General features: G+C 37.6%; 1 protein-coding gene across 11 annotated transcripts in view; it reads right to left on the bottom strand.

Moving 5' to 3' along the window:
* GNG2 (G protein subunit gamma 2) overlaps positions 1-20,005 on the bottom strand; it is a 135,395-nt gene that overhangs the window by 68,157 nt on the left and 47,233 nt on the right. Inside the window, exon 1 of one of the 11 annotated variants that reach the window (XM_017849523.1) lies at positions 10,207-10,320. The exons of the other annotated variants lie outside the window; for them this stretch is intronic. Coding sequence (XP_017705012.1) covers positions 10,207-10,231 — 25 coding nt within the window. The 5' untranslated portion in view covers positions 10,232-10,320. Of the gene's footprint in view, positions 1-10,206; positions 10,321-20,005 lie in introns of those variants that run through there. 11 annotated transcript variants of the gene reach the window in all.

Here is a 20,005-nt window from a genome sequence, read left to right as displayed (position 1 = left end):
AAAAAAAAAAAAAAAAAAAAATTAGCTGGGCGTGGTGGCGCATGCCTGTAATCCTAGCCACTTAGGAAGCTGAGGCAGGAGAATTGCTTGAACCCAGGAGGTGGAGGCTGCAGTGAGCCAAGATCGCGTCACTGCATTCTAGCCTGGGTGACAGAGCAAGACTCTCCTCTCTCCTCTCTCTCTCTCCCCTCTCTGTGTATCTTTATCTATCTATCTATCTATCTATCTATCTATCTATCTATCTATCTATCTAAAACTTTAAAATATGGGCCAGGCGCGGTAGCTCATGCCTGTAATCCCAGCACTTTGGGAGGCCGAGGCGGGCGGATCACGAGGTCAGGAGATTGAGACCATCCTGGCTAACATGGTGAAACCCCATCTCTACTAAAAACTACAAAAACATTAGCCAGGCGTGGTGGAGGGCACCTGTAGTCCCAGCTACTCGGGAGGCTGAGGCAGGAGAATGGTGTGAACTCGGGAGGCAGAGCTTGCAGTGAGCTGAGATTGCACCACTGTACTCCAGCCTGGGCGACAGAGAGTCTGTCTCAAATAAATAGATAGATAGATAGATAGATAGATAGATAGATAGATAGATAGATAGATAGATAGATAAAATATGACAGATCATTTTTATTAACTTGACCAAGAGTCTGTCCTTAGACATAGCACCAGACTTAAAAGAATGCAGCTCTCCATGGTTTCTAGAAAAACTAGGCATTTGGGCCTGTGGTAGCCAGGCTCCAAGATGACCTGCAATAAGCCCTGCCCTGGTATTCACATCCTGTGTGACCAACAGAATATTGTAGAAATGATGATATGTTACTTCTAAAATTACATTACAAAAGACCGTAGCTTCTGTCTTGGGCCCTCTTTCTTGGATCGCTTGCTCTGGGAAAAGCCAGGTCATGAGCAGTCTATGCAGAGGCCCCAGCCAAGAGAAACCGAGGCCTCCTGCCTACAGCCATATGAATGAGCTTAAAACCAGATCCTCCAGACCCACTTAAGCCTCAGATGACAGCCACCCTAGCTAACACCTTAACTGTATCTTCATGAGGGCGCCTGAGCCAGAACCACCCTGGATTCCAGACCCACAAAACTATTAGACGATAGATGTTTGTTGTTTTAAGACATTAAATTTGGGTTAATGTGTTATGTAGCTGTAGATAACTAATACACGACCCAGTCAACTCTATAATTTTTAGTGCCTGTTTCCCAACCTGCACATACCAACTTTATACTCTAAGCCTAGTTTCACATTGGTTCTGTCTTTATACCAACCTCAAACTGATAAAAACCAGCAACTAAAGTTAGTGTAGGGTATTCTGTTCTCTCCTCAGGAGGATACCGCTAATGATGAGGAGAGGGGGACTGAATCCAGGGGACATCACCGGGATCACAGGAGCCAGGAATCAATTTGGTTATCAAACCTTCAAATGAAACTCCTTTGCTTTAAAAAAGACTTCTACCTTTTCAATCTGACCCAGTCAAATTGCTACGTATTGAGTCAGGCAGTGGTTCAAATTAAATGTCACAGAAGAACACCCTGACAATGAGAAAAGGACAGAACACTGGGTAAAGCTGTCCATTGTTTCCTTGCTAAATGCAATCTCTGATGAAAGAGGAATGGATTTCTTTCCAATAAAGGTTTAGTTTTGCTGAGCACCAAATGCAGAGAGGGAAATGAATTCTCACTGCAGAAATTCTTCTGTCATTATTGTTATTATATTTCTACTCAAGACCCTTAATTTCAATGCTTTTGATTCTAGCCATAAATATGTGTTCAAATAGTTGTAGGATGATTTATCTTCTGTTTAAAATGGTTTGTACATGTATTTTTATATAATTAAAAAAAGTCTGAATGAATCAGCACTTCAAAAATCAATGACAGGTCAGAGGAGCATGGCCAGCATGTCTGGAAGGAACCAATTTCTCCCATAGCACCATCAATTCATTGCTAGCTTGGTCCAAGGAGACTTGGCAGTGGCTGTCAGCCTGAATAAAATCCAGGAGCTGTCATGCCTGTGCCTCCAGCATGGCTTAATGATAAAGTCACGGAGTCCCTGTAAAAGATTCTCCAGCAGGCTGCATGCAAAATATATTCTACACACATATGTTCTATTTTCACGATTATAGGGAGATGGCAGTGTGATAATAGATCAAATGCAAATTCATTTAAAAATACTTTACAATTAATAGCTTTCTCAACCAATGGATATTAAAAGTACATCTCCTATCCTATAATATATTGAGATTTATAAAATGTTATTTAAAATGAAATCTTTTCCAATTCAAAGTGCTGGGAATTATTGTTCTAGAGATGCCATTGCGAGGTTAAAAAATTCTTCTTCTTCACTAAGATATAATGGCATTCTAATCCAGTTTTACCACTCTGTAAAAGTAAAAACTTAGTAAATTGATTAAACCAAATCATGCTTCTGGCATAAATTTACATTTATAGAATACGAATTTTACACAAAAAAAGAGAATAGGCTCATTTTATATCAGTAAGTATGGTACATAAAATGTATCACAATGTCTTCATTCCTAGTAGGTTTTTAAAAAAACAAAGCTTAATATGAAATAGTAAAACAAAGAAGCAGGAGGAAAGGGGCAGGGCCCCTGAGGCTCAGGTGGTAGGAAAGGCAGAGAGTAAAAACTTTTACCTCATGTGGAAAGCCCAGATTCTAGCAACTTCTGTGAATTAAAGTGATAGCAAGAGTCTCCTCTGAGTTTACTGGCTGAGAAGGGTAAAGAAGGAAAATGCTATCTGTTTTAGTTCTCTGTTGAACCGAATGGTACCCTATGTATTAGTCTGTTCTCACGCTGCTAATAAAGACATTCCCAAGACCGGGTAATTTATAAAGAAAATGACTCACAGTTCTGCATGGCTGGGGAGGCCTCAGAAAACTTACAATCATGGCATAAGGGGACGCAAACACATCCTTCTTCACATGGCAGCAGCAAGGAAAAGTCCCGAGCAAAAGCGGGGAAAGCCCCTTATAAAACCATCAGATCTTGTGAGAACTCACTAGCTTTCATGAGAACAGGACATGGGGGAAACCACCCCAACGATTCAATTATTTCCACCTGGTCCCTCCCACAACACACAGGGATTATGGGAACTACAATTCAAGATGAGATTTGGGTGGGGACACAACCAAACCATGTTGCCCTGCCAAAGAATATCCCCTCTGTTGCCATGGTTGACGCCTATGGCAAATTCAGCTTCCACTCCTTTGGAACTTGTCTTGTCATTCAGACTAAAGAGTAAAGGTAACCAAGGTGGATCTAATGTCCCTACATTTATTTTTATTTTTTCACGGTTAATCTAAAGGTATGGCCAGAAAAGTTCAGCCAAACTATGTAATGAGGTATGTAGGATGAAAACTGTATTGCAGTTTTAACACGGGTCATGATCATTTTTATTTTCAAGGTACTTATCTACTGTAGTTTTCATTTATATGGTAAACAGAAAATATAAACTGCCTCAAAGATTGAAAACCACAGCTATCTCACAATAAAAATGTAAAACAAATATACTTCTGTAAATAATTCTTTCAAATGTTATTGAATCTTAAGTGTCTAGGAAGCAAGAATAGACTTTTCTCCATATTGGGGTCACAGTGAAAGGTAAATAGTTACTTGGGACCAACTATTTCTAGTCGCTGGGTGATGGGGTGATTCAGCAGCATGGATGCAGCGAGCCAACCGAGTCAGAAATTGCAGCCACCTCCCACAACCCCTCACACTCACATAACAGGAAGTTGACACTGAAAAATATTAAATACAATGGCAAAAGAAAAACATTTTTTGGGGTCATTCATTCAGACCTTTATTAAGAACCATGTGCCCAGCACTACACTAGACACTGTGAGGGATACAAAGATATACACAAGACAGAATCCTGCTCAAGATAATGCGTCTATCTTGCTAATTATAGTCCCCAGTAAGTACAAGAACCATAGAAAACTACAGAAACAAAAGATGAAAATTGTTTCAGTGAGCAAGTTCTCTTAACCCTGGGTCATTTTCCATTTTTCCTATTATTTCCCTGTTCCCTCTACTCCACAACTCCTCTATTCCTGATCTCATTCTTTGGACACATACTGCCCTTCCTCTCCCCTCCTCAAGTTACAGCCCAAGGAAAAAATATTTTTAATTGTAGATATATTTCCATTTACATTTATCTGTCAAGATCTGTCAAAACCTACATATCCAAACCGTAGTGTTCTGTGTGTCCCCAGTTGGCTGGCAATCAGGCAGACATAGCAACTGTTTGAAGATGTCTCATGTATCAATGAGCACAAAGTGCCTTCAGAAGAATAATTTTTTAAACAAATGAAGCTGATCAACAACTTGCTAAGCCACAAATATGACACCGAAAACTCAACTTGAATCTCACAATGGGCGTGGACACAAACATCTTTAGAGTCTTGATGTTGCGCTTGTTTTTGGAGCATGAGTGAGTCAAAAAACTTGAAGTTTGGTATTAAAAATTTCTTAATCACTGTATCTAGTTTCTCTCTTTCTCAACACTAGAGTGAAAGGGGGATATATACAGAGCAGTTACATCAGTCTGGGAAGCCCAGGCCCCTGCACGAATCATGTTCCAGCTGCCTTAGTTTGGAATGGGTGGGCCAGGGCAGTTCATCCCAACAACCTCTCCCTATGGTGCTCTGAGTAACCCCAAATGAATCCCTCTCTGTAAAGAATTCTAACACAGCCTGTGCAAGATGGTAAGGCACTTTTACTATTCTTTTCCCCTCCTTTCCCTCTTTTCCTAGGTTTTGAAGCAGAGGCTAAAATTCATTTCCCAGGCTCCCTTGCAGCTAAGATACAGGTACACACTCAGGCTCCCGCCAGACCCTTAACTAGAAGCTGGTAATGTGGAGAATCAGTGATGGTAGATGTGAGTGTGATGGCAGCTACTTTGGACTTTCAGGGACAGCTGTGGCAGCAATCCCAGTGGCAGTTTTTGAGCACCCAGGGTCAGGTGTTGGCTGTGTGAGCTGTGGTGTTTGCATTCAATAGAGGCAGGTGGGGCACCTTCTTAGGATCAGGTCTGTGGTGTGATTTGCGTGTTATTCTGTCTACCCATCTTGCATGTCTGAAGATTCTCTAGCTCTCCCAAGATTCTCTGAGCATTGCATGGCTTTTGAGAAATTCCTTCTACGGTCAAGTTCACCAAAGCTTCTGACTGCTGCTTTTAACTAAGAATGCCCATGGTGGATACAGCTTGGGAACAGAACAAAATTCTCTGAGGTTGGAGTCCTTGTTATTTGCAGCAAAGTTATTTGATTAGGATTTGGGTCACAGCTACCCTGCCACTATCTGAGTTCTTCCCAAACCACAGAATTGGTGGTGGTTTTCATTTTCTGACCTTGCAGAGACACAAGGGAAAATATTGAATACATCTGTGAAAGTCCCTGCCATCTTGTAAGGATTTACTGTGCAGGTCTATGCTACTCCAATAACGATATTCTTCTTGACCTTAGAGGAAAAAAAGAATGAGAGAGTTGAAAAATTCCAGAAAAGACTGAAAATCATAGAGGTCTGGAACTGTGTATGTTCTGCCAGAACTGCCATAGGGAAAACATATTTTTTTAAAAAAATACAATAACCTAAAAACAGATTTCTGCCTTACCCAAGATTTTGAATATCATCAACAATATTTGAGCAGCTGTGAGCACGGAAGTCCACACCCTTGCTCAAACCATATATTAAATATAATCAATTCTTATTATTCGTGGTAGTTATGTTCTATAAATTGCCAAAAACACAGAACATTGCATCTAGCAAAAATATGGGGTTAGGTTGCTGGGAGCCTCTGTTATACATTTTGGTCAACCAATCAACATATAACCTTGTTTTCTGTGTGTTTTTGTTTAAAAGACATTTAATATCTATTGTTGATTCGTTAACATTAAACTGGAGGTGAATATAATCACTTGATTATATTTGAAATAGATCATTTCAAATATAAAGCATTATATTTCACTGAACTATTGGGTATGTAAATTGCTTATAGTTTTTGCTTTTAGCTCTATTGTAAACAATTTTAAAAGAAAGTTTTCATTTTCTTGACCATCATTTCCTGAGGATAAATACCCCAAACAGGTTGAAGAAAGTATCCCTGATTGCTCATAATAAACTAAATAGGTCCTTTCAGAAAGTGATGACAAGCTTTCCTGTTTCCACAATGGTTTTCCTGCATTGAATTTTTCTCCTGAGTTGGATTTTAATTCATGTTCTTTCTTTTTGAGATGAGGTCTCCCTCTGTTACTCAGGTTGGAGTACAGTGGTGCAATCATTGCTCACTGCAGCCTCGACCTGCCAAGCTCAAATGATCCTCCCACCTTAGCCTCCAGAGTAGCTGAGACTACGGGTGTGCACTGCCCGGCTAATTTTTAAAATTTTTTTAACAGTATCTTTCTATGTTGCCCAGACTGGTCTCAAGTTCTTGGATTCAAGCAATCCTCCCATCTTGGCCTCCCAAAGTGCTAGGATTATAGGCATGAACCACCATGCCCAGCCTATTTCTTTAATTTTAATATATTAATAGATATGACATTATATCTCATTTTTGTTTTCATTTGCATTTACTTAATTACTGGTGAGGTTGAAGAGTTGTTCATACATTGACTCAGTTATTCATTCAATTAATTAACATTTATCAAGCTCCTACTAGGCAGACCAGGAAACCAGGCCTGTGTCAGACACTGTCCGTGCCTTTGGGGAACCTCTCCTCCACCTGTCTTTACTTTTATACAAACTGTCTATTAAAATTCAACTGCCTGCTTATAGGAGTCTTGTGCCATCTTTTTAGCTTGAATAAGCACTTCATGTAATTTCAGAAAACAAATATGTACCTATTTTATTGCCAGTATCTTCCCAATTTCCTCTTTTCTTAGTTTTGATGGTTTGGTTAAATAACTTTAATTTTTATATAGCCAGAAGTAACAGTCATATTCAAAATGAAAATGTTTATTAGAAAGATAAAATATCAATATGTGATATAAAAAAATCAAAAAGATTTAATCAAAATCTATTTAAAATTTCTTTTGTTTGCTGAATTAACTATATCATAAAATAGACATGCTATATTATGGAGAAAATAATTCACCAAAATATTCTAGAAATTTCCATATCATTGGTCTTTTTTTTTTTTTTTTTTTTTTTTTTTTTTTTACAGATTGTTATTGTGATCTTAGTTGATGTAGCTGTCATACTGACAGTCTGCCCCTGGGCACACCACAGGCTCTGCACTACTGGGTTATTATATACCTAGATGCTAGTGCCTCCCAGAGGGTCTATGCTCCAACTGACTCTGCCCCTGTACCCCCATTCTCCCCAACCCCCACTTCCAAAACACTGCCACTAATGCCACCTGCTCCACTGCCTGCTTTGTCATCCCTGACAACTCGAGGGCAGAGGGAGGGCACTGTGCACACCTCCACTGACCACTCAGTGGCTATTGGGGCTGTCAGTATCTATGCTGGCCATCCTCCCAGGTCCACTACCCTGCCATGGCCACTGATGGGTGGCATGATTAGATGCCTTATAATCTCAATAAAGAGATACTTTCTCAGCTGGGCGTGGTGGCTCACATCTGTAATCTCAGCACTTTGGGAGGCCTAGGCAGGACGATTGCTTGAGTCCAGGAGTTTGAGATCAGTCTGGACAACAAAGTGAGACTGCTTCACTACAAAAAAATAGAAAAACAAAATTAGGTGGGCATGGTGGCGCACACCTGTGGTCCCAGCTACTTGGGAGGCCGAGCTGGGAGGATTGCTTGAGCCTGGGAGGTTGAGGCTCCAATAAACCATAATCACACTGCACTCCAGCCTGGGCAACTTTTTTGTCTCCAAAAAAAAAAAGAAAACAACAAAAAAAAGATACTTTATCTTTACCAACTGGTATGAAAACATTTCAGTATGTTAACACCCAATATAGCTCTAATGGTGCATGCCAACTCTGGATATCACACAACAACAAATGCTTTATATAAAACGATAATTCAGAAACATAATTTTGGCAGATTTAACACTTACTTAGATAGCAACTCCTAAGCATTCTCAAATATTTTAGATGGTCAATATGGCAGGATGTGGGAACACACTGGTATCATCCTCAAATGCTCCACATTTGAGCTTTGCATGCACAGACTGAATATCTAACCTACATAAACAAAACCCAAAGTCAACTGATGAAAGCATATAAAGGATGGATACATTTGCACCGTCGCTTTTATTCAATCATAACTGTTGAGCTACTCTTTTTGGCAATTAGACTACCAATAGATCCAAAATCCCACTAAGGCCAGTTGGAAAGAACTTTAGGAAAGCAAAAGTTTCTCTCTGCTCTGTTCCAGGCCCATTTCTACCCTCTCGCAGAGAACATGGAAAGAAGAAACAGAACTGGTTTCTGGGAGTAAAAGTATTGAGTCTGTTAAGGAAAATGTTCCAAAGCTCAGAAAGAAGGTAGAAAGATTGTTGTGTCCCCTTCAATGTCATACTAGATCCTACGTTCATCTGACACTGTAGAAGGACACTTATTTGAATGAAAAAATAACCCCAAAGCTTATGGTTTTATTGCCCTGTGGGACATTAACCAGTTTTGAATATAACTTGGCAGTCTCGTTTCAGCATTTTTTCCTTGATTGTATATAATTCAGTCTCTTGTATTCTTGAAACCAGGTTTTTTCACTCAGTGTTTCCTTCAATGAGTTAATCAAATCTTTTACATGTGCTTGTTACATATTTGTATGAGATTTCATGTTCTTAACTTTTTCAATAAGTATATGAAAATGCTCAAAGTCACTAATCATTAGGGAAATGCAAATAAAAATGGCAATGAGATATCACCTCATACCTTTCAGAATTAGAATTTAAAAAACAGAAAATAACAAGTACTGGTGAGGATATGGAGAAATTGGAGTCCTTGGGTACTGTTGGGGGGAATGTAAAATGGTTCAGCTGCCATGGAAAACAGTATGATGCTTCCTTAAAAAATTAAAAGTAGAACTATCATATGATCCAGCAATTTCGTTTCTGAGTGTACACCTGAAAGAATGAAAGTCAGGGTTTTGAAGACATATTTGTACACTCACATTCATAGCAGCATTATTTACCGTAGGTAAAAGGTGGAAGCAACCCAAGTGTCCATTGATGGGTGAATGGGGAAACAAAGCGTGACAAATACTTCCAGTGGAATACGATTCTGCCATGAAAAGAATGGAAATTCTGACACATGCTACCGTGTGGATGAACTTTAAAGACGTTATGCTAAGTGAAATAAGCCAGTCATAACAGTACAAATACTGTGTAATTCCACTTATATGTATGTAGAGTAGTCAAATTCACAGAGACAGAAAGCCTAATGCTGATTGCCAGGGACTGGGGGGAGGGCAGAATAAGGAATTATTGTTTATTTAAAACAGAGTTTCAGTTTTTAAATTTTTAAAAAAAATTTTATAGAGATGGGGGGGTCTCACTATGTTGGATTTCAGCGTTGCCAGATGAAGAGCTCTGTAGATGGATGGTGATTATGGTTGAACAACAATGTGAATGCATTTAATGCCACTGAACTGTGTTCTTAAAAATGGTTATGATGGTAACTTTTATACTATGGGTATTTTACCATACTTTTAAAAGTTTATTTTCCTTTTTCTATCCTCAATTTTGAACATAAGCCCTAATTCTGTTTAATGTCAGAACCATTCATACTTCAGTTGCAACTAATGCCGGAGCTAGGGATGGCCTAACCCCCAAGGGAGTAGGGCTGACTCAGAGACTGTGGCATCAGTTAGAGAATGGCTGGAACCTGGTGGAGGCAAAGCCAGTTAAGAGCTGATGGGGGTAGGGTTGGGGGCTGAAATAGGCAGGGAGAGGGGAAAGGATCAAGTTCCCCAAACAAGCCTTAGAGCAAACTATTTGTCAGAAAGGGGTCAGGACAAGAAATACGCTGTAGAGACAGAGTAGTGTTAAAAGGGAGAGTATCACACACCGGGACATAGGCCCTTGAAGATCAGGTCAATTCCAGAGTAGAGATGGGGGTCCCAGAAAGCTCAATAAGGCACCATTAGATACAGAAATCTTCTCACAGCTGCTCTTTCTTTCCACTTTTACCATCTTTCCTCATTGCTGCTGAAGGGAAATAAAGCAGAATCTTCTGGTCTTTATTAATGAGTGTTCTGGATTACCTTACCATTTGATTTCCACCAAATCCTCATGGTATTGCAGTAGGAGCACTGAAGGGAGAATTGACAATACCCAAGTGCTGTAGCTGGCTGTCAAAGAAAGGGAACAGTGCCTTGGTCCCAGGAGCAGTTGGCCGGGAAGCTCTTCCCTATGGGTGGTAGAGACATTCCTCATCTCAGAGGTTGCAATGTTACAGAGTTCGAGGGCTCTGCAATGAATTGCACATTTGCATTCAGTGCACATTGTACCATTTTTAGTTATTTTTAATTCAGACAAAGAGCTTTCCCTGGTCTTTTGTGGCTGCTTGTTTGTTCCATTGGGCTTTTGCTGGAGCTGTTATTTAACAGTTTCCTCTTTCTTTCTTTAATAAGTGATCTTTTTTAGCTTTGTTTCATGTTACTTGCTTGTATCTTTCACTTTTTATTAAACAGGGATGAGGAAGCAAGGGAAGAGCTCGAAGAACCATCCCAACTTTTCTCCTGGCCGGGTCTGTGGTATGCCTTCCTATATCCATTCCAATGCTCATCAGACCCATATGTCAGACCCAGCAAAATCTAAATGCAGGGGCTACTTCTACCCCTAAAATTGTTCTTGCACGTCATTCAAAAGAACCACTAAGGAAAAAATAAATAATTCTCTGTCCTTTCCTGTATAATTTAAATATTTCATAATCATTTTTAAGCAATAATATTAGCCTCAAAGGCAGCTTGGGGACATGGTTGGAATAATGCCACTCCAAAATTTTTAGAAAATGAGATCTGTAAACTAGTATTCATGTTCTCTAACATATGTAACCACAGGACACAGGCAATTCACTTGAGAAGCCCAGGCCATACATGGAAAGTAAAATAAATGGGAAATAATACCCAGAGAGCATGAACCCTCTAGAGAACAGTTAGGGAGTGTTAAATACATAGCCAGAGGGTTTCTCTGCTGATAGAGCCCCTTTCATACTAGCAGGCCTCCCAGTCATCTCATTTTAAGGCAGAACTTGAAAGGAATGTTAGTACTATGCAGATATTTCCCACTAACTTGCTTTAAAACATTATTCCTTCAAAACATTGTGGGGCACACAGGTGTTACGCCCCTGTGGGACCCTGGCTTCAACATGGCAGAGCCAAGGACAGTCTGTCTACTTGGCCATGTTCAGTTCCATCTAGCCTCCCATCACATAAGTTCCTTGCCTTCCCAGAACCAGGTGAGAAGGGACCCTACACTATTTGGTAATCTACTATGAAATGAAGGCAACATTAAACATGGGCTTATGTCCCTGGAAAGCAAATTTGATCATGGATTCACCCACTTAATAACTTTTTCATCAAACTCCTCAACTTATCTCTCCTTTTTTGAAGTTACTACTAGAATATTAGTTCAACTGGAAATTTGGTTCCATCTGTGGGTCCACCAAGTGACACCTCTTAATTTTAACATTATCCTTTTTACATCACAGGTTTACTCCCATGATGCCCCCACCCCCGGAGTTGTACAAGATGACAACCTGCCTCCTTAGTTATGGGGGCCATCACTTCTACAGCTGCGTGACATTACAAAGTCTCCTTCCTCACCTAGATGATCAAGCTAAGGAAACTCATACATTTCCTAACTGTAAGTAAATGACTTGACTCTGCTGTATTCAGCCGGGATTGACCTGAACTGTCCAACTCTATCTAGTTAGTGCTAACAAAGCAGGCAGTATACAACATATATTCCTAAATTTCCAAAGGCCAAAGTTCTTCTTTAGCCCTGAAGGCTCTTGGAATATACCCCATGGTAAGTCAACATTCACTCCTGGATTGTGGCAAAAAGGACGCCACCCAAAGAGACTGGCATCTATTCTGATATCATTCTACAGGTAGCATTATTTGCTTGTTCCTTTTGTTTCAACACTATTCCTCCTTTACTCACTTTATTATTTGTGATGGTGGTCATCATTACATAATTCACATATTCATCTTTTTTGGCTTTATGTTATGTTCAATAATGACACATTATTCTATTTCCTTATGATTTTAGTTCATGTATTATAATCCTGCCTTGTATTCTAATGTATGACTTTTTGTTTAAAGTGCATATCTTTTATGTGGCATTTTAAAGTTTATAGCTATAATGATTGTTATATTGTGGCCATCTATCTTTTTTTTTCTTATTTTTGCTATTGCTTATTTTTACTTTATAAATGCTGTAGTTATTAATTAAGTACCTTAAATATGCTCCCTTCTTTCAAGTAAAATTATTTCTATGTAAATCAAATCTGCACACAAACACACACAGACACAAGTCACTAAAATTATCGAAGTCATTTTTTGGTGATTTCTAGTTACAGCAATAGTAAAACCCAAAGCTCTTAGGCTTCTTTCTATGGGTAAAAAAGAACATTTAGGCTATTGGTTTTAGTTCTTCCTCATCTTATCTCATTCTCAATTTTTAGATTGTTATTCGGAAAGTTATACTTTTCTTGGGAGTCAGAAAGACACATATTCAAATCCTGACTCTACAACGTAACAAAGCAAGTTACTTAACCTCTTTGAGACTATTTCCTCATCTGAAACAAGAGGACAATACCAGCAGGGTTTTTGAAGACTAAATGAAATAATGTGTTATAAAAAACTTGATAATTGTAGATGTTCTCTAAATATTAGTTCCCTTCCTCTCTTCCTTTTACGTTTTAGAGTACAATTTTATTCTGCAATGGGTCTATGGTCTATGTGTTGATCCTCCTAGTTAATGTTTTTAGTATCCCATCTTGAGAGCAGGACTTGATAAGATGGCCACAGTGTGAAGAAATTCCTGTTCTGAATCCAAAGTGTAGGGCAGTGACTATTTAGGGTTAATGGGTATATTAGTCTGTTTTCACACTACTGATCAAGACATACCCAAGACTGGGCAATTTACAAGAGAAAGAGGTTTAATTGGATTTACGGTTCCACATAGCTGGGGAAGCCTCACAATCATGGCAGAAGACAAGGAGGAGTAAGTCACATCTTACTTACATGGATGGTGGCAGGCAAAGAAAGCATGTGCAGGGCAACTCCCATTTTTAAAACCATCAGATCTCATGGGACCTATTCACTATCACAAGAACAGCACAGGAAAGACCCGCCCCCATAATTCAATCATCTCCCACTGGGTCCTGCCCACAACATGTGGGAATTATGGGAGTTACAAGATGAGATATGGGTGGGGACACATAGCCAAACTATATCAGTGGGGTATGTGAAAATCTTTCTCTAGCTTTTCCAAATGAATGACATCTTGCCTGGATAATTTTTTCCATAAAAAGAGCTGCAGATGTTGTTTCATTTCCTTGGGGAGTTCACGGTCTTAATTTCAGTTACATCTGAAATCAGTACTTGGAATATTATCTGGCCTTTTTTCCAGATGTTTAAGATTTCTTCCTCACTGAAGTTTGAAAATGTTATAAGTAAACATCTTGGCATCTTTCTCTGGATGTTAATTTCCAGATTAACTTCCTAATATGTAGGCCATGTCCTTAATGAATTCTGGAAATATTGTCTACCTTAAATTGTTGATTCATTAACATTTATTTAGTCTATCAGCTCAAGTACTTTCACTTACCATTTTTAAGTTAAAACACTGTGTTCCATCATAGAAGTGGATCATTTTGGTCTGGCATTATTTATACATGTTTATTTAAGCTATCTAATTTTTTATTTGATTCTCTAGTTAATAAATATGCTTCCCTAATTAACTATTTAGTAGTTCTCCATGTAAACTCTTCTCTTTACTAGTTCTGGAAATATTCTTAATTGTATGTAATACTGTAATTTTCACTAAATGGCTTTTATTTCCTGGCTTTAGTTATATCAGGCAATTTTAAACTTCATTGGTTTTTTTTTTTCCTATTCTTTTATAGTTTTATAATTTGGAATTACAACTTTTAAAATTAGTTGAATTATTTTAAAAGTTCTCCTTTGTTTTTTGGATACTGAGGTTATGTTATTGAAGATTTTTGTTTGAGACACTATCATTGGNGGAAATATTCTTAATTGTATGTAATACTGTAATTTTCACTAAATGGCTTTTTATTTCCTGGCTTTAGTTATATCAGGCAATTTTAAACTTCATTGGTTTTTTTTTTTTCCTATTCTTTTATAGTTTTATAATTTGGAATTACAACTTTTAAAAATTAGTTGAATTATTTTAAAAGTTCTCCTTTGTTTTTTGGATACTGAGGTTATGTTATTGAAGATTTTTGTTTGAGACACTATCATTGGCATTTGAATGGGTTTACTATGAAGAAGGCTATCTATACTGCTACTTAGGCCATAATTTCCCAGAAGCAACAGCATTTTTTACTTGTAAATACTACTTTTTAGAAATAAGTACATAAGTACTGTAGGTTTTGTTAAACTAATGATAAAATTCTTCCAATAAGTGAGACTCCTCCATGTACTTTTATGTACCAATAAGCTTATATCTTGAGGTTTTATCTTCAAATGAGCCTCTGTCCAACAGATAAAATTATACTTTAAAAAAACTGAAATGTAATTAGTTTCCTCTGTTAGAATTTTACTCTTAACATCATAGCTGATCTAGAACTAAAAGAAGAAACATCCTGCCTAACCATACAGAGCTCAAAGTACTGTTTTCCTCTATAATAATAATCCACAATAATACGATCCATTGTAGCAAAGTTGGAATTAAGTCAAGTGGTGCAAAGCTCTGCTTTAACATTTCTTCATTTCTTAAGTCAAGCTTATGACATCTGTCCCTGGAGATCTGAATTAGGAACTCCTCAATATGTTAGTCTGAGAACAAGTTTTAGCATTAACAAAAGAAAAGCTATTTATTTTAATATTTATCATACACCCAGCCATTTTACCAAACTTCCAACACCAAAAGAAGCAAAAACCTTTATATATTGATGAATGCCCTTTAAAATAAAGCTACAATATATTTGAATCGAGAGGCATGTTTTCCAGATGGAAACAGCAAAATATAAAAAAGTCCTTTCCAATAATATATGATTTTAATGCAGTTGTAATTGGAATCTCCAATGGTTGTTTTCCCCTTTTGGCAATACAACAAAATGAGTTTAAATTTTATATGGAAAAAAATGTCAAATAATAGCAATAAATGTTTAAAAAGAATAAAATGGAACCCAGTTGCTTTTCTAGATATTAAACCTGAAATCAAACTATTATAATGAAGATGGTATCGTTGATATTGGAATAGAAAATAAATCCAGGAAATATAATACAAAGTACAGAAACTGATCCAAGTATATGTGGAAACAATATATGATTAAAGTCGTGTTTCAATTCAGTAGATAAAAGAGGGTTTTTAAAGTAAATGGCGTCATGGAGTTGGCTGTTTGGAGGAACATATTTATAGCTCATGTCATATACAAAATATATTCTAGATGGATTTAATATATAACATGGAGAAATATTTTTTAAAATATTAGAAGAAGAATAAGGAGGATATTTATATTACCTTAGATAGAGGAAATATGCCTAAGCAAGACAAGAAGCCAAAAAACCATAAAGGAAAACATAGACATATGTGAATACTTTAAAAAAAAGAAAGAAAAAGAAAAAGTATGGCAAAGGATACTATACACAAAACAGACAAACGATGGGCTGGGAAAGAAATAACTTCAGCGTGTAAAGTGATAAAGTATTACTATCACTAATAAACTAAGGGTTCTGTATAAATTGAGGGAAGAGTCAAATAATCTTACAAAAACATGGGCAAAGGATTCGAAACGATATTTGCAGAACAGAAAATACAAAAGATCAATGAAAACATATGAAAATATGCTCAACTTCACCAGAATTCAAGGGAATGCAAATTAAAATAGAATACCATTCTTCACCCATTACAGTGGTAATTTCCAGTGATGACTAGGAGACAGAAAACAGGCAGGCTCATACTTACTAATGGGCATCCAAATTGCTACAACCTTTTAAGAAAGAAATCTAGCAATATATTTTAAAATTTAAGAGATCTAAGTGCTTTGACTCAACAATCCCCCTGTTTGGGATTCCACCACAGTGAAGCACGGATGTATGACAGGTTAGTTAGAAGAAACACAACCACAACCAAGAAGACAAAACTAACATCACTCCACAGGCGACAGGGGAGTGAAGATGATGTAATCATTAACATGAATCTGTTAGATCCACAACTACAAGCTAGGTGAATTATGTGACATTTGTCACATAAAAGATAGTTGCACATTAACTCTTACATTTGAAAAATTTCCATACAACTACCTAATATGCATGCATGTGATTGAACTATATGCAGCTGCTGATTTCAACTACTTTGGCCTAATAAAACAACAATCTCATAAATTGCAACCCAACATATATTTATTACACATTTATGAGCATGAAGAAAAATGTGGAATGATATACCCCAAAGCATTAACATTGGTTACATGGGGAGGAGGGAAGTAAGGGAAAAGGAGAAATGAGCTTCTTCCTATAGCTTTTACTTGTAAAACAAGAGCATGTTACATTTGTAAATTTAAAATATCTGATAAAGAAAATAAAGAAGGCCAGCCACAGTGGCTCATGCCTGTAATCCCAACACTTTGGGAGTAGGCTGAGGTTGGAAGATCACTTGAGGTGAGGAGTTTGAGACCAGCCTGGCCAACATGGTGAAACCATCTCTATAAAAATTACAAAAATTAGCCAGTCATGGTGGCACATGCCTGCAGTCCCAGCAGAGGCAGGAGAATCGCTTGAACCCAGGAGGCGAAGGTTATAGTGTGCCAAGATCACGCCACAGCACTCTAGCCTGGGGGACAGAGTGAGACTCCGTCTCAAAAAAAAGGAAAAGAAAGAAAAAAGACTCTCAGGTTCAATATTGCTTGAAAACATATCTACATTTGTCTACAGTAATGGCTCACTTTATCAAACATAATAACAAATAATTTATGTCCTTGTCTCTTTCACCAAGATAGTTAAAAATGAGTTGTTGAAATAACAACTCTGTTATTTAAAAAAATAGAATTCCAGAATATATTTGCAACTAGCAAAAATTAAAATTCAGAGAACTGAATGACTGTTCTGTCCAACACTTAACTGTTGACAAGTGGAGCAAGAAGAACTCTCATACTGCTAATGAAGAATAAATTGGTATAACCACTAATGGTCAACCTAATAAAGTGAACATTTGCAATGTTCTATGCCTTAGCAACTGAACTCCAAAGTATATGTCCTAGAAAAACTCCTGGATGTGAACCAGGATACATGAATAGAATGCACAGAGCAGCGTCGCACATCAGAGCAAAAAGCTGGACACAACCCAAATGCCCAATGTGTGTAGAATGAATAAAGTGTGTGATATTTCACACAGTGGAAGAATGGTACACTAATTAATGCTAGATAGCAGTAAAAAATGGGTAAACTACAGCTATGCACATCCACCTAGATGAATCTTAAAACATAATGTTGGTTAAAAATCCAAGCCAAAGAAGAAGCATGATGTCATTTATTTAAAGTTCTAAAACAGACAAACTAAACTATATATGCAGGGAAGTGACAAATAAAATGTCCAGATTATAGCTTTCTGGGAAGGAGGAAAAAGGAGGATGGAATTGGAGAGAAGCATACAGGAGTTTTTAAAGGTGGTACTTAAAAGATGGGGAATATATGTGGGTTTTACTAACAGTCTTTTATATATATATATATGTATTTACAATGCATTCTTTTGATGTATTTTACATATACACACATACATACACATATAGACACAGAAAGAATGCCCTTAGATCTATGTCTAACTTTCATAGCTTCATGCCTATGAAGCTACGAAAGACCAGAATATGCAACCCCCAAATGGGAAGGAATGTTCATCTGGAGGTTACCAAGAAGTAGACGCAAGAAAGTTCTTTACCTCCTTCTATTTGCCTTAAAGTAGGACACAGATTATTAAGGACAAAAGGTATCCCGCCCTGCACTCCCCTCCTTCTGTACCGGGGAGAACAAAGGCTAATTACTGGGGACAACTTTAGATGCTTATTGGCCTGGAGATGGTATGAGAGGAATCTACATGAACAAGGATTACTAACTTGCTTTTATCTGCCATTTATTTGCCTTCCCCACAGTTGGCCCAGTTAGAGACTCAAAGTTCTTTTCCATCGTCTTGTCACTTCTCTAAAGAATGTACTGTTCTTTGCTGAAGATGCTCTATAAACTGGAATTCAAAGCCATCTCTTTAGGAACTACTCAATCTTTGTGTGTCTCCCATGTGTACTATGTGTATATGAAATAAACATGTTAATAAACTTGTTTGTTTTGCTTTTAATCTGTCTTTTGTTACAGGGGGTAATTCCAACTAAGAACCTATAAATATTGAAGAAAAACTTACTTTATTGAATTTTATCTTATTGAAGATGGGCTTCTTATTGAAGAAGCCACTTAACCATCTTCCAGGTGTACTTTGTGTTGTAGATTCTTAATACATAACGGAATGAATATATTTCTAGAGTAATACTCAAAGGAACATTGCTGGGAGCCATATTCTTCCAGTGCCAGAGTAAAATGGAAAGTTATGGAATTTTCTGTTGTATGCCAGAGCTGGAAAGAATATAACAGAAAACCCAAGCTAAACACACACTGTGACATAAATGTTTCCAAGTCACCTTGGGAAAATAATTTACCAAGTTATAGCAAAAAGCAAAGGTAACATTTCTGAGTAGAGTTACATTGGTTTTACTTTTACCCTGGGTTAATAATACCTTTCTTTCACTTTAAGATCTAAACTAAATGACACCAAAACTCCAACCTTGGCTAGTAAGATTTTTGAGGGCAGGTGAAAAAAATGCCTTTTCTCAACCACAAATCTCATGTACTCAGGAAACAATGATTTGTTGGGAATAGACCAGGTGGAGCTCTATTTCCAGATATTACAATGTTGGTCCTGATTCATAGCAGTTGAGCGGCTAAAAGCATTCTAAATAAGGCAGTGTTTCACCAGGTGAAGGAAGACAATTAGAAAGGGAGGAAGTCTGTCCTTATTCCCATCCTCCACAGCTGCCTGAAACCAAAGTTTTACCCATGACTAAATCACTACTCATTTTGATCTCCCGGCTTCTTTTCCTTTCCAAGGATTATTTTGAGTACTTGGACTTCTATTTTACTCACTCAGTTGTATCTACTGTGGTTAGGAGTTCGATAAATAATCTGATTTAGCTAAGATGCTTTACTGACAGGATATCCTGTATCTCGTTAACTAAGTAAGGCTAGAGGAAAGAGTGATTAGACAATCTGAATGCATGTTATTTTTAAAAAGTAAAGGAAAAGACAAAAAAGCCAAAGTAGGTACAGGGCCTTTATTATCTCCAATAAACCAAAACAGTACGGCACTGAACTACCTTGTATCTGCAAACACAATTTATCTGCAGATGTCACATTTTTATTTTCTAATGCAAGAAAGTTCTACATTGTGCTCAACACCTGGAAATATAGGTGCAGTACAACCAATGAGTTAAAAAGCTTTAAGTTTTCCCTTTGGCAAACAAAAAAAAAGGAGGAGGGAGCGAATTAAATTAATGGCTTCCCTTGAATGTTTATTTTTCCCAAAGTTTTTCAGACTGCTTTTATAAAATAGCAACTTTATTGAGATACAATGAAATACCATAAAGTTCACTTCGAAGGTATACAATTCAGTGTTTTTAGTATAGTCACAGATTAGACTGTGAATTCTGTACCCAACACCACGATCAAATATCAGAATATTTTCATCACCCCCAAAAAGCAAACCCAACGACTGGGCGTAGTAGCTCACTTTGTGAGGCTGAGGCAGGCAGATCACCTGAGGTCAAGAGTTCG

This window comes from Rhinopithecus bieti, unplaced genomic scaffold (genome assembly GCF_001698545.2).
Source record: "Rhinopithecus bieti isolate Rb0 unplaced genomic scaffold, ASM169854v2 scaffold_29928, whole genome shotgun sequence".
Taxonomy (NCBI): Eukaryota; Metazoa; Chordata; class Mammalia; order Primates; family Cercopithecidae; genus Rhinopithecus; species Rhinopithecus bieti.
Note: the sequence above shows the minus strand (reverse complement) of the source record. Positions and strands in the feature narration are given on the sequence as shown.